Genomic DNA, 22,441 nt, shown 5'->3' with positions numbered 1-22,441 from the left:
AGCCTAAATATTTTTATTTTATTTTGTTTACTGTGTGCTAAATGAGTTTTGTTTTTAAATGAAAGACATTCCTTCATTATAAACATTGACCAGTTCTAATACCATTTTTGTTTGAAATTGTTCCCACAGCAACTGCCAAGAGCTGAAAAGTTCTGGTTTTCTTTGAAAAACAATAGCAGTAAAGCTGCTCTGCTTTGCCCAAATGTATTTGTTAGTCTAATAAAACATAGTTGTTCTTTCTCCTAACCATGATGTCTGGAACTTAGTGTCTCTTCTACAAAGAGGTTCTGAGGTGCACAATGAAAATGCTCCTCTGCCTTGCAGAAGCCATACACAGCAAAAAGGTCCAAGAGAAGGAGAAACCATTCCAAGGTGGCGCCTGTACCTTTCAGTTATGAGGAAAGCCACAACATTTTGCTTTGATTAGACACATTTAGATGGTCAAAATGTAGCAAAACAAATTGCAGCATGTACCCTGTGCCCAGAGCTCTGACAGCCAGAACATGCTAGCAGGATTTTGTGCCACTCTGAATTATTCTCTAGAGGTACATGACACTGAATCACTGTCTGCAGGGGCTGCGTTAACCAAACCCTGACATCCTTATTTATGTAAATAGGACCACATTTAAGGAACTATTCATACACATAAAAATTGGAGGAGCCAGGAAGATGCCCAGTCATTTCTGCAGAGTTTTTTTCTCCCCCAAATCTATAGGGTTTTCCATATAATAATTTTCTTATCACATGTCCTTGGCAAATATTACTTCCAAATGAGTGCTCTCTTCATACACTACAATTAGGAAGAAAACCTCTCAAACACAGACAAAAGGGCAGCAATACAGTTACCCTCAGAAAAAAGTAATTTCATAACCTCATTGTATTCCTTCCTCAGTCTGGGCTTGGTATAAGAAATTAACTTTTCTCTTAAAAGACACATACAAGATGCATTCGAAATCTTTTTCAGCACATGCACCATTAGTGCTACAACTTACTGCTTTGCATCAAAACCTCAGAGGAAATCTGCTTACCCCGCAGCTTTTCTATGCCTGCTTCAGAGAAGAGAGCTCACAAATCCCCTTTCCACCACTGCACTGCTGTTTGGGAGTGAATTTCCATGAAGGGCGGTGCTGCATATTCAACAGCTGGCTGCAAACTGTCTTATTCCACTACCGGTAGGATTTTTCACTGGTTGTTCTATTTACAAGTGAAATGAAGTGCATCAGGGCCTCAGTTCCCAGATCTTTATTCATCCACCACTGGGATTCACACAGGCTTCTTGTTTAACCCTCTCATGACAGAAAACTAAAACTGAATGAGTTGACAAAAAATCCCAGAGCTTTTCTTAAGTTTTTGTATTCCAGTACATGTGACAAATTGTCATAACTCCTGCCAAAATGTCAGAGACTCTAGAGGGCAAGGTAGGAGCTGATCTGTAGGGAACCACTTCATCCTGGGTGCTTTCTGAGCAGAGATGACACAGAATGACTCTTTGAGTTTGCAGACACCAAAGATAAAACCCAGTGTGTATAAGCAGATTGTTAGCACTGACAAAGCTTGGACTATTTTCAGAGATTGCAAAGTAAATCTACATTTATATATTGTCTCCTAGAACTCATTAAAAAAAAAACAAAAAGCAAAACCAAACACATCCCCAGGGATTACCTTCTTCAACTGGGAACACACAAGGGTTTCTTGAAAGCTACAGACTTCACTGGCTGCTGCACAGAAATATTTTACTTCTTTTGGATCACTATATAGGGATATCTTTGTGCAGCTGAGTAACTATAAAACCATTACACATTGGAACCAGATGTCATTCTCAACTACACAGTATCAAGAACTAAATTCAATCAGCAATGCTCAAATCTGCCAAGTTCTGAGTGCTATTATGGCTTGGAATGATATGTGCCACTTCCAGGTTTTAATTATTTTCTTATTTGGTCATCTTTTTTCAAACAAAAGTGGTTGAAAATACACAGCCTCTTTTGTGAGATAATTTCTCTGGCATAATTGAAGAAGATGCTCCAACAATGTTGACTTCTTCAAAATTCAGTTCCCTGCAAGTATCTGTATTCTGCTCTCCAGAGGAATCTCTGAACCTTGGAGAAAGCAAATTGCTTTTGGTCACTTGACAGCTGAGGTGAGAAAAGTAACTAGTGGTTTTAGATAACAAGACTGCTCAAATACAGAGGTGGACATTACCAGTTCTCATGGAACATATTAATGAGATTAACATTAAATATAGGTCACAGTTTGTCTGCACACAAAGGCAAACAGTGAGCCTGCTGTATACTCTTCCACAAGGGTGGAGTACTGACTTTCCCTGCCCTGCTCCCTGTGAATAACAAAAAAGCAAATAGGAAGACAGTACTAAAGACCTGAGCTGGTGGCCTTTTTCAGTCATTTTTACAAGAGACCTTGAGTGGAGAAGCAGACTGTGGAAAAGGCTAGATCCTTCCTGGAACACTCAGCTAGAAGGACAATGTTCATCACTTGCACAGCATTGCTATTCATGTGAACTCACACAGCTCTCAACAGCCTGTGACAGCACAGCTTCACAGCTCAGCAAGGAAAACAAGCTGTATGCTGCTACACCTGAGGCTGCACCAGCTACACAAGCACAGCATGGGGCAACAGATGAGTGAACCTGGCATTTGATGCTTTGCAAATCCCACTGTCAGTCTCTTGGGAAGCTGGAGCTGTTGACAAAAGGCAGTGTAATTATTGGAACTGGGTTGTACAAAGGTAACAGCATAAAAACTTAACATTCCCCAGAAGAAATGAAGGTGTTAAAATAGCAGCTGGGTAAATACCACATAATGAAAGAAAGCAGCATGAGTTCCCCAGGTTCAAAAAAGGCAGACAAGTACTTTGTAGAACTGACCTTATTAAAGAGACATTATCTGTTTAAAAATTCATCTAAACCTGAAACAGTTACAGTAATCAGCGAAGATAAAAGTTACCTATAAAATATAACAATTATTTCTGCTAAAGTGTCAATCCTTTTACTTCCATTTACATATTTTTGTAGTGAAGTGCCAGGTCCATATAGGTATTCCCACTTTTGTTTACAACAGATTGACTTTGACACAGATAATCTCTTCCAGAACATCCAGTTATTCACTCTTGGTATGAATTATTCTTCATTAGGCCTAGCATGTGTATTCTACTTCATAATAAATTAATACGCAACACCAAGGTTAAAGAAATTTAATATAAATTTATGATAAGAAATCTCAACCCACTTGTTTCACAGAAGCATTTTCACCTCAATCACTGCTGGACATTTTTAGTACATCTTTCCTGAAATATTTTTCATCATGTGGGATCCTTTTTATTAAAAAAAACCACCAACCTTCAAAATGTATTCTTTTAAATAAAAACTTGACAGTGTGGGGAAAATGTATTGCATGCTAATCCAGTATCCAGGTATCCCAAGCAAAAAATACAGCAAGGTGAGGAGAAAGTGGGTTGTTGTTAATGCTGAAGAGCCTGGGCATAACTAAGCCTCCTGAAAATCCTGAACCCTGGGCACAAGGGCTGTTAGCTGCAAGCTGACATTACTGAAGCACATGTTGAAAAAATCGTAACAAAGCTACAGTTTATTTGTCTAGCATGGAGAATAATTTCTTCAATAAAATTTACCATGGCCAGTAAGTTGTTATTTACTGTATGGATTAAATCATTGACCAAGGACAGTTACATTTGCTTGTTCTTTGTATGCTTTGGCTCCTTGTGCAATGGCTTCATGTTGAGGGAGAACAGTGCAATGGATGTGGGAGTACACAGGGAACTGTCAAGGGCAACAGGAGAAGCAATGAACTTCCAGGGGAACACAACTGATTTGGACAATGTTTCAAACACTGAAGAAGTTGGCCTTCTATTACTTCTTGTATTGATGACTGTGAAACCAAATGGGATGAATTTGAATGGCTTGTCCAGCACACACATTCTTTGGGAGACTTCAGCTGTGAAACAAGGACAGCAATACCTGTGGCACACACACAAAGCTGCACAATCAACAGCTGGCCCTCTGTCCTCTGGTGTGACTCAAAGCTGAATGCAAGCCAACTCTTCACTGAAGTGGGCTATTTCCTAGTTAGTACTTTCACAAGGCACAAGAGATGTCAAGATCTGGATGTTTCTTTGAATATGTACTGCATGATATGAGAGTGACTCATAGCAGGGAGTGACTTTCCCTGCTACAAAGTTACAGTCACTGAACTGCTTCAAATATGTAATGAGGTGTGAGAGAGTTACAAATCAGGTTTCTATTGCTAGACAGATAGATTATTTATTAAGGATAATAAATTGATATTGTAATCAATATTCAGATGTTGCATTTTATTATTGTAACCTAGTACAGCTATTGGGCTCCATGTCATATCTGTGATGAGTTAATGTCATTTCCCTCTTATACTGTAACAGTGAGGAGCTTGGGCTTGCAAAGACATCCTGAAGGGACTGACATTCAAGAAGGTACTTCAGCTTTCAAGTGCTCCTTGCAGCCATGAGCTGTCCAAGTTTCCCAATTGCTTAATTGCTTTCTTGCCTTTTCTGAAACACCTGAGGCTCCTCCTGTACAGCTCTGGCCCACTTCCAAGGCAGGACAGACCCTTCTCTTTACCCACTCATGCCTTGGGGATGAAATACCAGACCCAGTTAAAACAGCAGCTTTGAACTCCCACAACCCTGACAGACTCCTCTTCCTGTGACAGCAAATACTTCCATGAAAAGCCTGAAGAATGCAATCAAATAATAATTAAGACTGTCATTCTAATTACTGCATACAATTTCTAATGCTAGTAGTGATAGGAAACACTAATTGTCTTCTGTGGAACGAATATTTAAACTTGTCAGAGAAGTGGGGGAAAAAAAATGCCAACTGTAGATACATGTATAACATTTTAATTTTCAAATAATATGGCACCCTATTAATAAAAAGGCACTGAAGATCTGTACAAGAAAAAACAGAAAAGATGTGATCACAGTGGCCTCAGAGCACAGCATTCAAATACAGTTACAACACCTTCAAAACAGGCTTGAATAATATAAGATATTAATAATTACATGTGGTTATTTTAATTAGCTTTTCCTGTTCCTCTTTTTGGGATTCATGTTTATTGGACTCTTCAAGTCAACCAGACAGGTTTAAAAATTAACTCTTTCTGAAGTATAAAATTATATTTTTATCAACTTAGAGAAATTCAGGAATAAAAACTTAAAAAATATCTAAAATTGCAAAAATTGGCAGCACTGTAATCAAAAGAGCTCCTGAAGGCATTACATGCCCATTTACATTTTTCACTTTTCTGCTGAGCAAATGTGATGACACTGCTTCACCAAGGACAAGACTGCAACAGGTTGTAAATATGTAACAGTTTGGAAATGTAGCCACAGTCACAGTTCAACAGAAGCAAGTTTAGAAACAGAGAAACGCTGAAGTTACTCCAGGATGAAAGGCTCAGTACACAGTATATGCTAAAGATCTGGACTACCAGCTGTCATTGCAGAACACAGACTGCAGAAGTAACATGCAAAGCCTATTAGGAACAGACTGTTAAACAGTAAATTAACTAGAATAATATAAAATCAGAGAACAGAGGACATGTGGTTCTTCTACCACATCTCTTCACCTCATCTGCTATACTGCAGCTTACCACAAAAATATAAATACAAAAATAGTAAATCAGTACCTACTATATACAATAAATAACCTTTCTGTATAAATTATGAAAATACAACTATGGTAAAATCAGTGCAAAAATGACCAAAATGTAGTGAAGGAACACAGAGTCCTGCCTGTCAGAATGTGCATCATGGAAAACCCATATTTACCTAGTACAACAAAGCACTGACAGGAATTAAAAAATGCAAGATGCACATCACCAACTGTGCCATTCTAAAATTACATCTATTTCCAATATCAGACAAATCAGATTAAAACAACACATGTTATTTGAACTGTACACTTCATTCTTCATCATTTTCCTGAATTTGAAATAACTTCCTCTTCCCTAAGTGATACTCTAAATGGAAGTTGCTCTTGTGAATCCACGTTTGCACGAGCAGCCTTTTTAGAATTAAGAAAGTTCTTCTTCTTTTTCCTTGGAAAACTATGCAAAGCAAGTTTTGGATCACTTGGTTCACGGAACAGAAGTACCTTCTCCCCTGTGTCAAAGAGCTCTATGGCTTCAGCAGCTGCAGAGCTCAGAGAAGCTGGTGGACCATTTGGATGAGGCTGTTCCACAGGAGGGTCTGCACCTGAACATCCCAGATGAATGAACACTGCTTTTTCCAAGACAGCAAGTTGCTTCTTCTTTATCAAACTACATTAATGAGAAAAATTGAGGTGAAAAGTGAAAACTGAGGCAAAAAATGCACAACGTCCTATACCACACCTAGCCACAGAAGTGGTGAAGCTACTTGGAAGCTAAAGAAAATCATATTTCAACAGAGAGAATTGTAGTTTTCATTCTAATTCCCAATAATTCACGTATCATTTTCTGAGATACAAAATTGCAAAAGGAAAGGCAACCTCATAATAAATAAACATAGGGAAGATGAGCAATGTATGTGAAAAATGTGAGAATTTTGTGTATAGGTACAGAAAAATCTTTTTAGGTATTTACTATCTTGCTTATTATGTGTAAATAGGTTGTAGGAACCACAAGCACTAGATAGAGAAGTGTTAGAAAATGCATATTATGAACTAATTCTAAAAGCTGTAAGAAGAATCTTGGCCCATTAAATAAACTATAAAGAAAAAAAAACCACCCAGTATGTTTGTTCTGGTTTTCTCCTTACCTGCCTTTTCTCTTGTTTAGAGAAGGGATCTTTTCTAAACTTCTGTTTATCAGATCTTGCCTTATTTTGCTCTCCAGCGCTTGCCACAACTCTTGGCTCTTCCTGAAGGAGAAGGAAAAAAAATCCCCAAATATACACATTTTTGTTCCCTCTCTGACTTTAGCTAACAAACCCATGACAGCAACAGCACAAACGCAGTCAGAGTGTTCAAGAACTCTTGCTGCCCTGCCAAAAATCATTTAAATCAGTTAAGATCAGACCTCAGGGCATGGTACCAAGGACTCTTATCTGCTCCTTGAGAACGCACAGCTGCCAAGGACTGGGCTCAATGCCACAACATCTGCTTTTGTCTCCTGCCCAGGTCAGGGCAGGGAGTTGGGAGAGCAGATCCTGAGCATCCCTTGGTGTTACTGCACAGATTTCAGCTCATGTTAATGGGGCTAAAGGGAGTGACAAAGGCCCTGAGATTCTACCTGTGTCTGTGAGAAAAGGGAAACTCAGTGCCCACCTCCAACTTCAGTAATTAACTACAAAGGGACAGACATCTGCAAGGCGGCAACTTTCACTATTAGGAAGGACAATCTCCTTTACCTCTTTAAGAGCTATAGACACCTAAAACACAGTGTGTCATGAACATTATTAAAAAAAAAGTGGAAGGAAAATATTTTAACAAACTCCAATTCAGGTAACAGAAAGAAAATGATCAGAACAGGATTTATAAATCTATGAAATAACTGTTTAATTAATAAACTTATAAAATTACTTTAGGTTTTTATCAATAAATTTATTATAGTTAAAAAATTTCACAAAATAAGGTAGTAGTTTTAAAGTACTTTTACCCCAGAAAAATAGTTCAAAAGGAAATTTATGCACCTGTGACTTTTTTCTATAGCTCTCAATCTCATTGTCCAGCAAACAGACATACACATAAAACAACAATCTTGTCTTGCAGTGGTCTACCAGAAAACACCACACCTACCTTTTCTTACAGCTGCCAGACTCATCTGCATTACTTTCACTTTCAACAGCACCATCTGAATATTTACTGATGGAATCAAGGACAGAAAGAACCTCACTTTGTGAGCTGGATGGTAGCAGCAAGTTCAGGACCCTGTGCAACACCCCCACTGGCACCCTCGTCAGTTTAGCTAAATAACCTGCCAGACGGAGCTCCTAGAGGATAAATGAGTAAAAGAAAGATAAATTCAGCACTGAAAATAAATGTTAGCCAATCTTAGTTAATGTTTTAAATAAACAGTCATTATGGAAGCAAAAAATATTACTGAAGATTATTTTAGTAGTGACAATTTTGGCATCAAGTGCTCACACTTCTATGTCTGCTGTTTCTACCCACAGTGGCCCATGTATATCATGGCTGTCCATTTCATTTGGGATTTTGGCAATGTAAATGCTAAATAATCAGTTGATCTTGGCATATCTGCTCAGGGCATGTACTTGATGCCCTTTGGTTTGAAAAATCACAAGACAATTACATTCTAACATGTAAGGCTTAACTAATTTATGGATTCTTCTACTATAAGGAAATAATTTCAAGATAGCAAGGAAGCAATGTGGCATTCCTTGGTCTGTAAAATTGTGGAGGGAAAAATAGCCTTGAAAAACTTTACACGTTGTCATGTTTGATCACATCATTGTTCAGCTTCTCTTAACACAAGTTTCTGCGATAAGCTGAGAGAACAGCTTGTAACACTTGTTAAGGGGTGAAGTGAAGAACTGCTTTTCTTTTGGTAGTATTTTTTTATTTCCAAACATCCTGCCTATTTTTTGCCCAAAGGTCAATGGTAAAGCACGTTCATATAATGTTCAAGTAGACTGAATTCAAATTTAGTTGTTCCATAGACACTCAGCCAGCCCCATCTCCCGCCCCACTCCAAACACCAAATTTCCATTGCTATTTTCTGCTCTGTTGTCATAAATACACTGTCCCTAGGGTATTTCTGCAGCTCTCTTGTGTGTATCAAATATAAAAAGTCTACAAAATATTGAGGACTATGTGGAAAGGAAAGAGTAAGGCAAATGAAAACAAGTTAAATGTCTCAAAGAATGCCAGAAAAAAGCTGCTGTTGTCTATTCAAGCCATACATGTAACTCAGGTAGCTGAAGTTATGTAAGACATGCCAACTGCAATGCCTCATGACAGCTGAGTTACCAGCACTCTGCAGACCCTCTTGTAAGTGCTGATGGAGGAGATGACTACAAAGCCCATGTCACATAAAACCCCACAAGATCCCAGGAAGACAGCCAGGTTCTTTGTCCACAGTAGTTTCAAAAAGTCACAGCAAATGTTTGCCTTCTTTTCTGTATGACAACTTTTCAGAGGAGTAAATTCGCCTAGGAGATTCCTGGATTACCTGAATCCTCTTTGAAAGAAACAAAACATCACCAGCAAAGCAGTCTTAAGCCAAATTTAGACAGCCACACAAAATAAAGAAATCAATCAACCCCCTTTCCCCTTAATTGTCCTTCAAGCAGAGAATTCTCTCTGAAAGGTAAGAAAACACTTTTCAAAGTTTTCTGGCCTCTTCAGTGTTGTTATAGATTTTACATGGAAACCACTGAGATCACACAGAATTAACAAGACAAAATCCTAAGACTGATGAGAGATTAGTAAATTCATACAGTTCTTAAAATATTTTCATAATGACTGGGCACCAAAGTTGAACACCAAAGAGATGTTTGCTCAGGCTACTTAGTGAAAGAAATTACTTGATTCTTCTTTGGAGAGGAATGCAAATAAGAGCATAAGTCTTAATACAGACACCTAAGTCTAATTTCTATAGTACTGTCTTGTACTTCTGGTCTTTAAACACTGCTCTAAACTTACAAAATGCAACATTAAGTGAGAATAAACATGACAGATCTCTGAGACCTATTCTGCTCTCTTTGGCTAAATGTTCTCAGGATCTTTAAACCAGTTTTGAAAACAAGTAGGAGTAATGATACTAGAAAATTTAACTAGCAGTCCTGCTATCATTTAATTTTGAAACATATTAAATGCAAATCATTTTTAACGCTCATCAAAATCTAAACAGACCCTTTTTTCATTACATGAAGATTCAGCTGTAAATCTGTCTGTTAACCAGTAAAACAGGCACTTCAGTTCTCTATAGAATGAAATGCAACAGGACAAACCCTGAAAGGATTTGTAAATGAATAAACAGAAGTATAACTCAGTAAAATTCAAAAGGCTGAAAGTAGCCCAGAATTAACTGAAGTGACTGATAGTATAGGCTGCAAACTGATAGCAACTCCTAACAGAGAGTAACTCTAAATACATCTAATGGTTCCCAAAAAAGAAGAAAAGCTGATATCCAGATACAGCTGTAATTTAAACTTGGAACTTTGTTCAATTTCATGCTTACCTGACTATAAATTGCCAAAAACGCTTTCGTTTCTATATTTTCCAGGAGATCTTCAAGCACCACGCAATTCCATTGCTCATCTCTCAAGCTGAAGTGAAAGACAGAATTAACATTGAAATCTTCCCAGGTGCAATGACTGCATTATAGGAAACAAAACTGGAAGGTCACCCATTCAGGAAGCATATCTGTCTGTCAGCAAATCTGCTGTGAGCAGCCTAACTTCTAAAACATGCCAAATTCTCTTCCCTGCTTCCCTGAACCCCCAGGCAAACACCAGAATCTAAGGCTATGCTCTTGCACACAATTCAAATCTGGAATCACTCCAAAGCAATGTGATTCAAACAGTCTCCATCTTTTTCCCTCTTTTTTAAATTTCATCACACTTTAAGGCAAGCTGTGGGTCTTTTTGCAGCTGAAATATGACATTAAACAATAAACTTCCTCATTGCTGGTGATTATTTTTTTTTCTAGACTAAAACATGATGACATCATGTACAAATCCTGCAATTTACAAAAGTACAAAACTTGTTCCTTCCAGTAAGTTTTCAATTAAAGCCTAGCTGCAGTTTCTTTAAAGGTTTTTCTGATAGGTTACCAGTTTGTGGATACTGGTGCAGAGATTTATCTGATCCTCTACTGACTCCTCACTTCTGCAACAGGAAAGATGTTCATCTAAACTGAGCAATGCTCTAGCTTTTTCAGAATTAAAACAGACTTACCACTATCACAGCCATTTTTAATATATCAGTGGTTTTTATGGAAAACCACTTTCTAATGGTAAGCACACTTTGAGGACATTACATGAAGCTTGAAATGTGCTAGGCTTTTAATACTGTGCAATACACATGGAAATGTCATTTCTACCTCCTGTAACCCTAATAAAAGTAATACAACAGGCTGCAATTTTGCAAATTATCACCCATTTTTGCTAGGCAGCCATTATGACAAGACAGATATTTCTATATACCTCCCAAGAGGCATTTTATTTGTCGCTGATATTTTTACTTAAAAACTGGCCAGGGAAAATTGAAATTGAAGAGGAGTTTATACATCTCATCAAAAATAATTGTGTGCCAGGGAATTCAGTCTACAGTATGACAATGGAGATGGAAATTCAATTTAAATTGTCTCAGCTATTTCCTCTGACCCCAGCAGATCATGCTGCACTGAAGTCCCCCCCTATCTTCCTGGGAGACAAAGCAATAGGAATAAAATGATTTTCCTCCTTAATGCTAAGGAGTATCATTATTTTTCCACTATCCCTGTCAAAAAAATGGTGACTGCCATGCAACACAAAGCACCATTTATATGCTACTAAGTTATTATTATTTCATGTTTCTCATTTCAATATTCCCAACTTCTCAGTTATGCTCTGGGCCACAGTACAAGAAGGCAGAGATCAAATACAGATGTATGGTCCCTCTCCAGTAGAGCAGAACATTCCTCCTGCTGCTTCTCCAGAGTCCATAAGAACTGTAGTAACATAGTAAAACCTGAGACCAAAGAACTTACCATTGCTGGTACAGGTTTATAAATTGTTTACATTTATTCATGGCCTGTCTTAACAGAACTGTCACATGTCTTTCTGCATTTGTGTCCACAACTTCATTTGAGAGTCCCAAACCATCCAGAATCCACCTCTGCCTACTCATTAGATGCTGCTGCACTGACTCCTTATGCAACATCTCATACTCCAGCTTCTTTTCAAGTTCTTCAATCTCCTAGAGGTTGAAAATGCATGATGATAAGAAGTTATAATTTAACTTGAAAGAAAGAATTTCATTTGGAGTGAAGAAAAAAGATGATGGTATCAGATTTTCTGATATTACTTTATTCATTTCTTATTCTACCCAGCCACTTGCAGTCATTACACTTTTCAATTCATTGCACAGCTTCAGTAAACATGACTGCCACGTTATGAATATCAGAACAATGAGGAAAGCTATGACTCAATTTTCATTGTGTTAAAAGTCAATGCTCTCTGAAACCTTCCACTGGAGAGGACCTCCAGCAACTAGACTGCTAGCATGGCTGAGATCAAAACTAAGGAACCATTCAAATTCATTTGTAAGCTGCATAAATCCACTGAAACAGCTTGAGAAACTCAAACTAACTAATTTTATTTATACCAAATTTACAGCTAATATCAAAGGGATTTAAGTTAAAAGACAGTAATTCATAATTAGTCTGATAAAGTCAGGGTTAAAATAAAATGCTCAGAAAATCAAAAGGCTAAAATCCAAAGTCTTCAGGGGACTGGATCCTCCATGCTAAAAATCTCACTTTGATCAAAAAGTCAAACTAGACACCAGAAGGAAGGCTACATATTCCTATTTCCAATGTCACCGTTGTCTTACCTCAACTTTTACATTGCTTACTATCTCAAAGCCCACTTCCTAACCTGTACCTTGGAGAAAATGCTGAATTTTAATCCATTCCTCTGCCTCACCAGCTGTATTTAACCCAGTGTTAGCTATTCTAGGTCTAAATTCTGCCCCTTCTTCAATCTTTTTCTTCACTTGCTCAAGAACAGAGAAGGTAAAAGCAACTTCTCTGAAAAGCCCCCTCACACTTAAGGCACAAAAGGCAAAAAATACACTTCCTACATTCAACTTTCACTATTTCCTACAGCTCTAATACAAACTCAAGAAAAACTGGAGGCATATAAGCATTCTAACTGCCACTCTCTGAAAAACTCTGTAGAGATGACCACATTAAAATTAAACAAGGAATTTTCACAGCAGTAGCTGTCTAATGATGCCCTCTAGCAAAGAGGTTTTTCTCAAAAACCCATTTTGCTTGTTCTACTCCAGTGCTCTCCCCAAGCCTCACTTGGATGGTTTCAAATAGCAGATGCAGAAAAAAAAGTCCTTGTGAAAACGGAGCACTGAAGTATTAAAAAAGGATTAGAAAATTGGCAGATATCAAATATGTAATGAATATGGTGAAGGGAAGAGGTTTTTCCTAGATTTTCTGCTATTTAAGCTGCATGAGTGTGCCTGGAGTGAGACAGGTAGGAGGCTGTATAGGCAATCTCTAAAAACTTGACAACTGAAGCATATCGTGTGGTTATGGATTTAGCATATGGACAGCATTATAACAGGAGTAATTCTGTAAGACAGACACAACAATTTACTCTTCTGTCATGAGTCCAAATCACTTCTAAACTGTCTTTCTTTCAATCAATAAATACTAAGTAGCCACCGAAATACTGCCCTTTCTGCCTGCATGCAACTGTAACAAAATAAAAAATATTAACACACAATCTTCCTTGGTTCTCCTTCTCTTTATGTCTTTTACTGAATGCAGTGAAGTGCACATACTCACAGAAATTACAGTCTGGACAACCAGAAGCTGCAAAACAGCAGCTAATCAAAGATACTCTAATAGTGGCTGTTTCCTAACAGGATTTTTTATTTTAACAACTACATTACTTACAGGATTATGTGCTTCTAAAATTTGAATACATTCCAGCTTTGACAGGGTTTTTGATGTGTTCAGTTGTTCAAAGAGAAAAGCTTGCACATTTACGATAGCAGTATACAGCTCCAGCATTTTGGATTTTTTAACAGTCTTTTGAAAGGCTAAAGAAGCGCTGTACTCTCCAAGTTTATTTTCCAGATTGCGCAGGTGACATTCTTTCTCAAGCTGCAACTCATACTTAATCTAAAAACAAAACAAAACAAAACAAAAACACAAAAGATAGATTAACAGAAACTCTTACATGCACACTTATGATTTTAGTACTCTGTAATTAAGCAGTATTATGACAGCAAAGACATCAGTGCTGTTATCTTATAATGCAATATACCATTTCAAGAATTGCTTTTAACCTTCAATTCCAAGTTTTTACTGTAATCCAAATTAAAAATTACAGTACAGTCAAATACTTTAAAGAGATCAGGCTTTCTTTTCAGGTAGTCAAAACTGAAATATTAAATGCTAACCTAAAACAGAGGATCAATATAATTTTTATTATAATAAAATTAAAAGCTAGAAACACAAATAAATCTATGGTTAAATCAAAGATAAAATATGTCCTTTTGCTTGGAAAAAACATGGAACTTATAGAAAGACTGTATTTAGTTTCAAATTGGCAAGTGTCAGTTAATGCTGACTGATGACATTCAACTATTCTTTGAGCAAATAATGAAAAACCTTCTTATATAAAACAGAGTTAAACTGTAAATCAAAAGTCTATTGGCAATAGATTTCAAATAAGATTAGAACTGGATTGGATCAACATCAAACAGCATGAAATTAAAGTGATTTAACTCAATAGCTGTGTTGCTGCCACACATTTGATGGAACATCCCTAGGAACTATTGAGGGGTGAAAGGCAGGTGCAGCATGTGCAGGCACACGATCCAATGTATGTGAGTGATGAGCTCTCCATGCTGTGCCACTGAGAGCCAAGGACACTGCACTGTGACTGTTCTTCTGTGGGACAATGTCCAGAGCAGCCAGCTGCCATTACCTTCTTCAGGTGCTTCCATCTCAGCTTGTCACTCTAAGCTCCCTTCATACTCAAAGAAAACATACTTCTCAGTAGGTTTCCTATCCTAAAATATGGATTTCCACTGACATGTAACGTGGATGTCTAGGTTAGACACTGATGGCTCCACTGTGTATCCAACATTTAGGTAGCTGAATCTTCAAAAGACTACAGTAAACAATTACCAGTTAGTTTGTATTCTCTCCCCCTGCACTATTCACTTGGGCCCAGAGAGCTGGATTGTAAGAGAGAAAAAACACAGATAGAGAAAGCACATGCGACCCTGACAGCTCCAACTCCACTACTTGGTATTTTAGAACAGTTAGAAATATTTAATCTTTTAAACATAATGCATCCTTTAAATTAGTATGCAATTAATATAAATATTTTAAAATAGGAAGAAATAATTCACAGTATTTTACAATGAGGGTGGTGAGACATCTTCAACATTATACAGCAAATGAACTCCTCTTAAACAAACAAAATGCTGCATCACTCAATTGGTATTGCTATCTACTCCCAGTCACAGAGTTTCTTTCTGACTCTTGCCAGCTCTGTAACCAGCCATACAATTAGAATGACAACAGCTATGCCAGATGGTGCATATAAAACTGGAGCAAGGAGGTTTAGAGAAGCTAAATTTCCAATTTTAAAATTAAGATTCTAATAAAAATGTAAGACAGCATTTGCTGCCTTATATTTACTAAACTATTCAGTACTTTTTTGCCTCTAAAGCTTAGCCCATAATCTGATGTACATGCAAGGAAGAGTACTAAAACCACCGAAATTTTGAAGATCAGGGCATTAGGTATTGAAGTCAAAATTTTAATGCCTCTATTAAAGGATTAGAACATTCTCAGACCACAGTTATTAAACTCGTGAACAGTGCTAGAACATACTTGCCTTCTTGTTGCAGTCTTGCCCAAGCACCTGCTCTCACTTTCAAAGATTGGGTGCTAGACTAGATAAAAAATTCACTTTTATCATCTGCAACCAAATCAAACAATGTGTTTGATGTGTTGGTCTCACATAAAAGTGAAATTATTTCTGAATTAACACATTGACCCAGTATTTTTCATTTTTCAGGACAGAGGTATAAAAAGCTAAGAAATAGGTATAAAAACAGCTTTTTGTCCCAGTTGGTACAAAAAATGATCTTGCAATCACTTTTGAAACTATTTTTTTAACTACTAATTTTAATTACCAATGACAGCTGCTTGTCATGCATAGTTTCTACAGTTATGCACCACTTTTGTTTAACAAACTTAATATCCTTGCAATGTCCTCCTGACATGCAAGCCTAATATTATCCATATCATATACATGTGAAAGATCTCTTGGAACATCTACTAGCAGGGAAGTAAAAAGCCTTCAAAATCCCATATTAAGATTGGCCCCACTCATTTCTCAAGGATTAACTTTAGACTGGGGCTGTGTGTTTTTAAAAGGTACCCACCAGAATCAGGACTTCCTTTCAATTAGTTCTGTACAAATAAACTCAGACCCCATCCAAAAAGCTTCTGGATCTAGGAATCCACTTCTCTATTTCCAGCAGCATTAGCAGATGTCCAGGAACTAAATGCTGCTCAGCTGAAGCATGCATTGAAGCACCTTCCATGTTTTGAAAGCCTTCCTGGAAAACCACAGGATCTAGGGGAGCCTTGCAATCTTGCACACACCAAGCCCCAGAACCATTGGAAGAAAAAGGGGTGAGACATGAAACGAGTTCTGTAACTAAGACGCAAAAATTAAAACAAAGCAAAAACTATTATGTGTGAAATGCAACACCTTGATAAAGGCAGGCAATAGTAGGGAGATGCACCATGCCACTATACCTTACACCTTTTTTCTCTGGTTCTTAATCACATTGATAGAATGCGGTCAATCTTTAATTACTAAAGATCTAGGTTTCAACTTCAGTCCAGAAAAGATTGTACTTACCCTATTCAAATTTTCACCTTTCACTGAGTCTTCATAAATTAAAATTTTGTCCTGTAAAGATTTCTTCAGAATATCTAACTTATGTTTATTCCTGGATCCTGTTTTTCCCATTTTAGAATGCTGCTGTAACAAGATGAGCAAAAATGCTTTATTTGTAAGAGGTATATGAAGATATTAATGTTAAAATTATTACTTATAATCAAAAACTTGGAAAAAATGACTGTCACTGAGAAAGTACATCTGAAATTAAGGTGCTGCCTATTCATTCAGAACATTCATTTTGGACATTCAGACAAAGTTAGAATTTAAAAAAAAAATTTCTTTTAAGTAGAATTATATATTCATCCTTCCCATGAAAACTCATAGCATATAAATTTGATTTTAAACAAGCTTTAGCAGTGATAATAAGAGAAGATTTTAACTGATACATTGTCTCCTCAGCTCAGTTAAAAATGAACAAAGAATATTAATTTAAGATCTACATTGTTTTCAACACACAGTCTGTGAATCACAAATGAACCATGATAATATTAAGAAGCACCGTTCCATGTAATCAAATTACTCTTGACCTTTCTATTTCTTTACAAGAATACCAACTAAGTATATGCACTCTTGGGGAAATGATAACATCTGTTCAACTGTAAGGTTTTGCAAAGTCATTTCTCTCCTTTAGTACTTTAGAAACTATTAAGGCCTTGAACTAGGCTAATTCCTAGCTCAATTAACCCAGCATAGTTTACATGTTTAGAAAACATAATTGAACCAAAACAAAGCAAGGGCAAGTCCTCCTTTTTACGATGGCATCAGACACAACTAATACACGAAATATTTTTGGCTCCCATATTTTATAAGAACTGAAAACAATTTATAATTCCAGAGCTTTTACACTTTACTGAAGGAATTAAACACCCCTCACAGGGTTCTTTATAAAGGGCTAGATTCAATAGGCAGATAGACTTCTTGTTGGAAATATTTCAATAACTTTGAGTAAGCCTCATCTTCCACATATTTAGATTTTGGGAAATAACACCAAACTGTCTGCATACACTTAAATCTTTTGCAAACAGAAAACATAAATCATTCCAAATTTCTTGCCAAGAAAGGCCATCTAACTCAGGAACTTTATTTTTGTAAACAGACAAAACAATGTAGAAGGGTCTTTTTCAGAAATTCCCATAATTTTCATGAAAGCAACAGAAATACACAGGTGTATGTGAAAAGCACCTATTTATCCAACGGCTGCCCAAACAATTATCTTCAAGCCCACAGCTCCATGCAGACAGGAGAAGTGTACACTGCTGTTGTACCTGTGAAGAAGCTACAGATCCAGATCTGCAGCCACAGGTACCCCAGGATCCCCTTCCACATCCCCACACTGATCCCACACTGTTCTCACCTGTTCATTGGTCACTGCTAAATTCTGCTCAACTTTCAGCACCTCAGTGTCCCTCTGCTCCACTTCAAAAGCCTGAAGCAAGGTTCTTGCTCTTATCTTGGGCCAAGCCAAGCTGCTGTCCACCTGGGAGAAGCAGCAGTGCAACTCTTGCCTCATTCTAAGCAACTCCTCTTCTGAGAGTGAGAGGGGTAAACATAGAAGCTGCCTGTTAAAAAACACAAGAGCCATTTGCTGTTTAGTGATTTAGGCAATATTGCATAAAATGTAAGAGACATGCACACAAACACTTTACACAGAGCAATCATCCTTTTTTGATCTATTTCATATATCAGTTAGTGATTCCACACACAGCAATGAACTGCTCACCATGTAAAAAATACTCCTGAGGTTACCTTAAATTCTGCATACAGAAGAGCTTCCTGGACTGTAAAACTTCATTTTCAAAGGAAAACAGCTTTTGAATATTTTAAAAATAAATAATATTTTTAGCACATTACCTATGCATAGAATCCTTCCACCTCTTCAGACAATACACTCAGCATCAGCTGAAATCAAGATAAAAGCTTCCCATAAAGCCTCCCTGAGCTGTTTCCCACTACTTAGCAGCCACAGCTACTGAGAAAGAAAAAATAAAATCTCTATTATAAATGCATATGCCATCGCTTTGATCAACTGATAACAATGGTTCCAGCTGTTAATTGTAAAAAGCCACTTTGCAGTTTGAAAAACACAATATATTTTAAGACTAATTTTATTTACTCAAAGTTCTCATTTTGCAGAATTAAGGTTCTCAACACAGATCTCTAAGGATCATTGGGTCAAGCTGAAGTTGACTTAAAAATAAAGCATGCAAAGTTTTCATTAACCATAGACTACACTCATCTTCTCACCTTGTGTATCTTATTTCCTTAAGAATATTTCACAAAAAATAACATACTTTTATTTGTTTGGCAATCTATTTTATTCCACAAAAATGTTTGTATTAAAAATATGAACAGCATGTTTTTCAAAAAGGGCTTTTCATTGGAAACAGTATTATGCTGCATGTTTCATTAGTACTGATACTTTTATTTAATGTATACCAGGCCTATACTGCCTGGTATTCACTAAAATATCTGAGTTTAGAAATCCTTTTTTCTTTCTACTGAATCAGCAAAGAACAGTTAAAAACTTCTAATGCATGAGGTTTTTCCTTTCAAAAAGTTGTTTAATTTAAGACAAGACTACTCCTAACTAGTCCAGATCATTTGTAGCATACTTAACCATTTGTCATCTTGTCTTAGACTCATGGAAGAAAAACCATGCCATAAATCCGCATACATAGATGTATAGAGAAAGACAGGAAATTAAATACAGCAAATAGAGTTTTGCTATATGTCTATATTTAAAAAGGACTGTAAGCACTAAAAATCTTCACAAATATTTTGGACTAACCCATGGTCTCTTTAATAAGCAACAAAAATTAAAAGTATCGTTCAAAATAATGCTTTTTGCAAACTAGACAGTAGATGAGAACATAAACATGAGAGCTGGCATCTGTCATCAAAATACCATAACTGACAGACACTGGACTGCAAAAAGACCATGACAGATTCTAAGGGGCTATTGGTAGGAAAGTTTTTGCTGCATTTCCTGTATATATTTTCCTGCATTTTACTGAAAAAAAAAAAAAACCAAACAGATTACTGCTGCTCCAAATAATGATAGCATCTAACAAATATGACAGGCACACTGCAGGTTGGAATGGAGTTATTATGGAATACTAAGATAGAAACAGTAAAGTCCTGCTGGGTCATACAATCTACCTCCATATTCGTGCAGGTCTGCTCTTGGCAATGTAAGCGAGAGATAGTTAAGACAAGCTCGAAAATGCATACAAATGACTCACAGAAAAGTATTCAAAATGCTGAATAAAATACAAAGCCCTTGAAATTAGAACCAAAACAATGGGAAAAAATGGAATTTTCTTCTTCAGCAAAGCAAATGCAATGGGTAAAGTTTCTTTTTATACTCCTGTTATATGGTTTTACAATACATGGCAGGAAAACTTATTCTGTCTGGATAAAACTGCCCATACAAATCTATTTTGCTTTAAAGAAGAGGTATGAAGGAGAAACTTGTACCAGTGCCTTTATTTTTTCTTTTTTTTTTTTCTCCCTCCCTGTTCAATCTCTTATGCCTGGTACATTTTCTTCAGAGCCACACAGCTTATTATAGGTTTACCTGTTCCAGCTGCTTCCCCTAAAGCTGCAATTTTATTTTTTCGTGTTCCCATGTCTCTAACAATGTCTCTTATTAAATAGACATTGTATAGGAAATGTAGTACTGGAAATATTCAGGCAATCAAACAACCAGACATAAATGTACTTGAAAGCTAACAAGAAATGCTCACCAACATCCCCTGATCTCTCAGGGACCTTTCTGCCCACTGGGAGAGGCAAAACCACTCCCGGCCACAGCCATGGGCTCTCCCTGTGCAAGGTCTCCCAGCTGTGGCAAGGCCACCACCTGCTTTCCCACCTCCCCAGGGTCACATTGTAGCAGGCAGCAACGGCCCTAACACTTTCTAACAAGGGGCCAGAACTCCTCTCTGCAGCTCTGCCTGGGCCATGATGCCTGTCTGGGACACACTGTCCCCAGGCCACAGCAGCCCAGTCTGACACATGGAGCCATGAGCAGCACAGGCAGATACTGCACTGTGTACTTTGTGCCAAAGCTTAAACCAAACCTGATGAGTAAGGCTTGACTTGTGGCTAGAAGAAACATATTCAACTTAGACTTGGGGCCAATTAGGTCTGACATTGGCATTTCCAAAGTGTGGGAACTCAAAGAACAGACTGAGAATAACAATGAAAGATGTCTAAATGATACCTCCCATGGAATGAATGGAAGTATAAAACCTTTATTTCACATTTTTAGCTTCAAGACTGCTGCTTCCTAGGATTTCCACTGCAGCATTCACCCACTGGTACTGCATGGGCTGAGCACTTAAAAAACAAAATCAATTCTTAAGTGCCCAACAGAGAACTATCATTAGGAATAACAAGTGAACAGGTGTGAAAACTCCCAGTTCTATTCTACTTGCCATAGTAACTAAGAAAAGAGTGCAGAGAGATACTTGCATGAATATTGACTGTTCCCAGCTCCTTATTTTCTTTTGTTCTGAGATGCCTGTTTCCAGCTCTTGGCTTAGCTTCTGCCTGGTGAGCTGAAGCAGCTCTTCAGCAGCCATGCTCTTGTCATGTTCTTCCCTTTCAAGTTGTGCATGTTTAATCACCATCTCTTTTTTGTGCTCCTCTACAACTTCTAGTAGGAACAACTTTGGCACATTGAGCTTGACCAGCTCTTGCACAACCACTCCACACTGAACACGTTTAAGCTCCTCAATGGCTTTCTCTGCTAGGCTAAATAGAAGCTCCTTCAGCTCTTCGCTGGCCTCATTGTCAAGCTTTTCAGTAAGTTCTTCAAATTCAATGGTGTGGTCACTCAGAAGATTTTTCCAGTGTCTCAGGTAGTGAGAGATCTCATCAGTAGTTTTGAAGGGGTCTCCAAGTGACAGATGCTCCTTCTGATGCTCTTTCTGCTGATTCATTTACCAAAAGGAGGAACAAAGTTATGAAAAAAGAACATGTTGAATTCTAGCTCCTCAAGTATGAATTTCATAGCAATGCAAAATTTCATATTTTTTCTTTTTCATGTTCTCGAAACTGCTTTTCAGTGTCCAGAGGATCACCTAGCCCTCAACAGATCAGCTTTGTGAGCACCTAGGAGGTCTGTGATAACTCTGACTATTGTTAGATACAAAGGCTGTGATAATATGGGCTGTTGCTAGATAAAAGAGCTAACATCTAAACAAATGCATCATCATGTGGTTTCACAGCTATGAATTGCTGCATGACTAATACAGAATATGGTGGTACACAGTTAAAACCAACTGGCACTTATTTTAAACCATGCTCCTGGCAGTGCTGACCTCTGCTATAAGAACTACATCTTATTTTCAAGTCATTCAGTGTCTAATTAATGAGAAGCCCTATGAAAATAAAAACATGGAAAATAATTACCTTTTGCAGCATTTCCTGCCTTCGCTTGGTAATGAGTTTCTGGCAAAGCTTCTGCTTTTCTTGTTTTAAATCATGATCAAATTTCTGTTTAAGAAAATTAATTTCAGCCTCAGCTCGATCCAGCAGGATTCCCAAATGACTTTCAGGTAGATGACCTGCTCTGTAATAACAGTGTTTGAAGGCTGTTATCCCAAATTCTTAAGAGCAAAAGGATATATGAGGCAATTAGCACCATAAAAGGCTCAGCAAAACAGACACAAAGAATGACCTTTGTTTCTTTAGCAGTGATACCCAGGAGAATCAAACAAGGAAGGGGATAATCAGAGGACAATCTCAGAGATGAGCACAGAATTGA

At 37.4% G+C, this 22,441-nt stretch overlaps 1 protein-coding gene across 1 annotated transcript in view; it reads right to left on the bottom strand.

The window, feature by feature from the left end:
* Positions 1-3,234: 3,234 nt before the first annotated feature.
* The window catches only part of EVC2 (EvC ciliary complex subunit 2), a 61,252-nt gene continuing 42,045 nt past the window's right edge, over positions 3,235-22,441 (bottom strand). The window contains exons 13-22 of the mRNA XM_058024812.1: positions 22,087-22,246; positions 21,141-21,605; positions 18,023-18,223; positions 16,627-16,749; positions 13,629-13,856; positions 11,703-11,911; positions 10,191-10,278; positions 7,787-7,980; positions 6,808-6,909; positions 3,235-6,329 (exon numbers count right to left, since the gene is read on the bottom strand). Of these exons, the coding sequence (XP_057880795.1) occupies positions 5,984-6,329; positions 6,808-6,909; positions 7,787-7,980; positions 10,191-10,278; positions 11,703-11,911; positions 13,629-13,856; positions 16,627-16,749; positions 18,023-18,223; positions 21,141-21,605; positions 22,087-22,246 (2,116 nt within the window). The 3' untranslated portion in view covers positions 3,235-5,983. The remainder of the gene's footprint in view (positions 6,330-6,807; positions 6,910-7,786; positions 7,981-10,190; positions 10,279-11,702; positions 11,912-13,628; positions 13,857-16,626; positions 16,750-18,022; positions 18,224-21,140; positions 21,606-22,086; positions 22,247-22,441) is intronic.

The sequence above is a fragment of the Melospiza georgiana genome, chromosome 5 (assembly GCF_028018845.1).
Source record: "Melospiza georgiana isolate bMelGeo1 chromosome 5, bMelGeo1.pri, whole genome shotgun sequence".
Taxonomy (NCBI): Eukaryota; Metazoa; Chordata; class Aves; order Passeriformes; family Passerellidae; genus Melospiza; species Melospiza georgiana.
Note: the sequence above shows the minus strand (reverse complement) of the source record. Positions and strands in the feature narration are given on the sequence as shown.